The sequence below is a fragment of the Penaeus monodon genome, chromosome 29 (assembly GCF_015228065.2).
Source record: "Penaeus monodon isolate SGIC_2016 chromosome 29, NSTDA_Pmon_1, whole genome shotgun sequence".
Classification (NCBI taxonomy): domain Eukaryota; kingdom Metazoa; phylum Arthropoda; class Malacostraca; order Decapoda; family Penaeidae; genus Penaeus; species Penaeus monodon.
Window position 1 is genome coordinate 28,572,785 of NC_051414.1, and position 332 is coordinate 28,573,116.

General features: G+C 34.9%; 1 protein-coding gene and 1 long non-coding RNA gene across 2 annotated transcripts in view; one reads left to right on the forward strand and one right to left on the reverse strand.

Annotated features, from left to right (window-relative positions):
* LOC119592111 (prolyl 4-hydroxylase subunit alpha-3-like) overlaps window positions 1-332 on the forward strand; it is an 8,619-nt gene that overhangs the window by 7,532 nt on the left and 755 nt on the right. The window contains exon 11 of the mRNA XM_037940931.1: window positions 155-214. Within this exon, the coding sequence (XP_037796859.1) occupies window positions 155-214 (60 nt within the window). The remainder of the gene's footprint in view (window positions 1-154; window positions 215-332) is intronic.
* LOC119592112 overlaps window positions 1-332 on the reverse strand; it is a 1,039-nt gene that overhangs the window by 518 nt on the left and 189 nt on the right. Inside the window, exon 2 of the long non-coding RNA XR_005230401.1 lies at window positions 78-275. This is a non-coding gene — a long non-coding RNA (uncharacterized LOC119592112). The remainder of the gene's footprint in view (window positions 1-77; window positions 276-332) is intronic.

Genomic DNA, 332 nt, shown 5'->3' on the forward strand with positions numbered 1-332 from the left:
CCAATAATTTATTACAGATAATCTAGTGAGTTGAAAAATGGTTATACAGTTATGATTTTGTGTTTGAGACAGTTTACCCGATATTTGGAGTTCTGGGAATTGTGCCATATGTTTTATTAGCTTTCCTGTTAATCTATTTTAATTTCCGATGCAGTGTGACGATAACCCGATATGCTCGAGGGCTGGGGATCGCATTGCTACCTTTATGCTTTACGTAGGTGTATTGAAAACATCTAATCATTTATTATCTTCACTTCTTGGAAGATGTGCTGGTTCTGTAATGATTGACAAAAGCATTTGATAACTATACCAGTTCACGTTATTTACAGTGT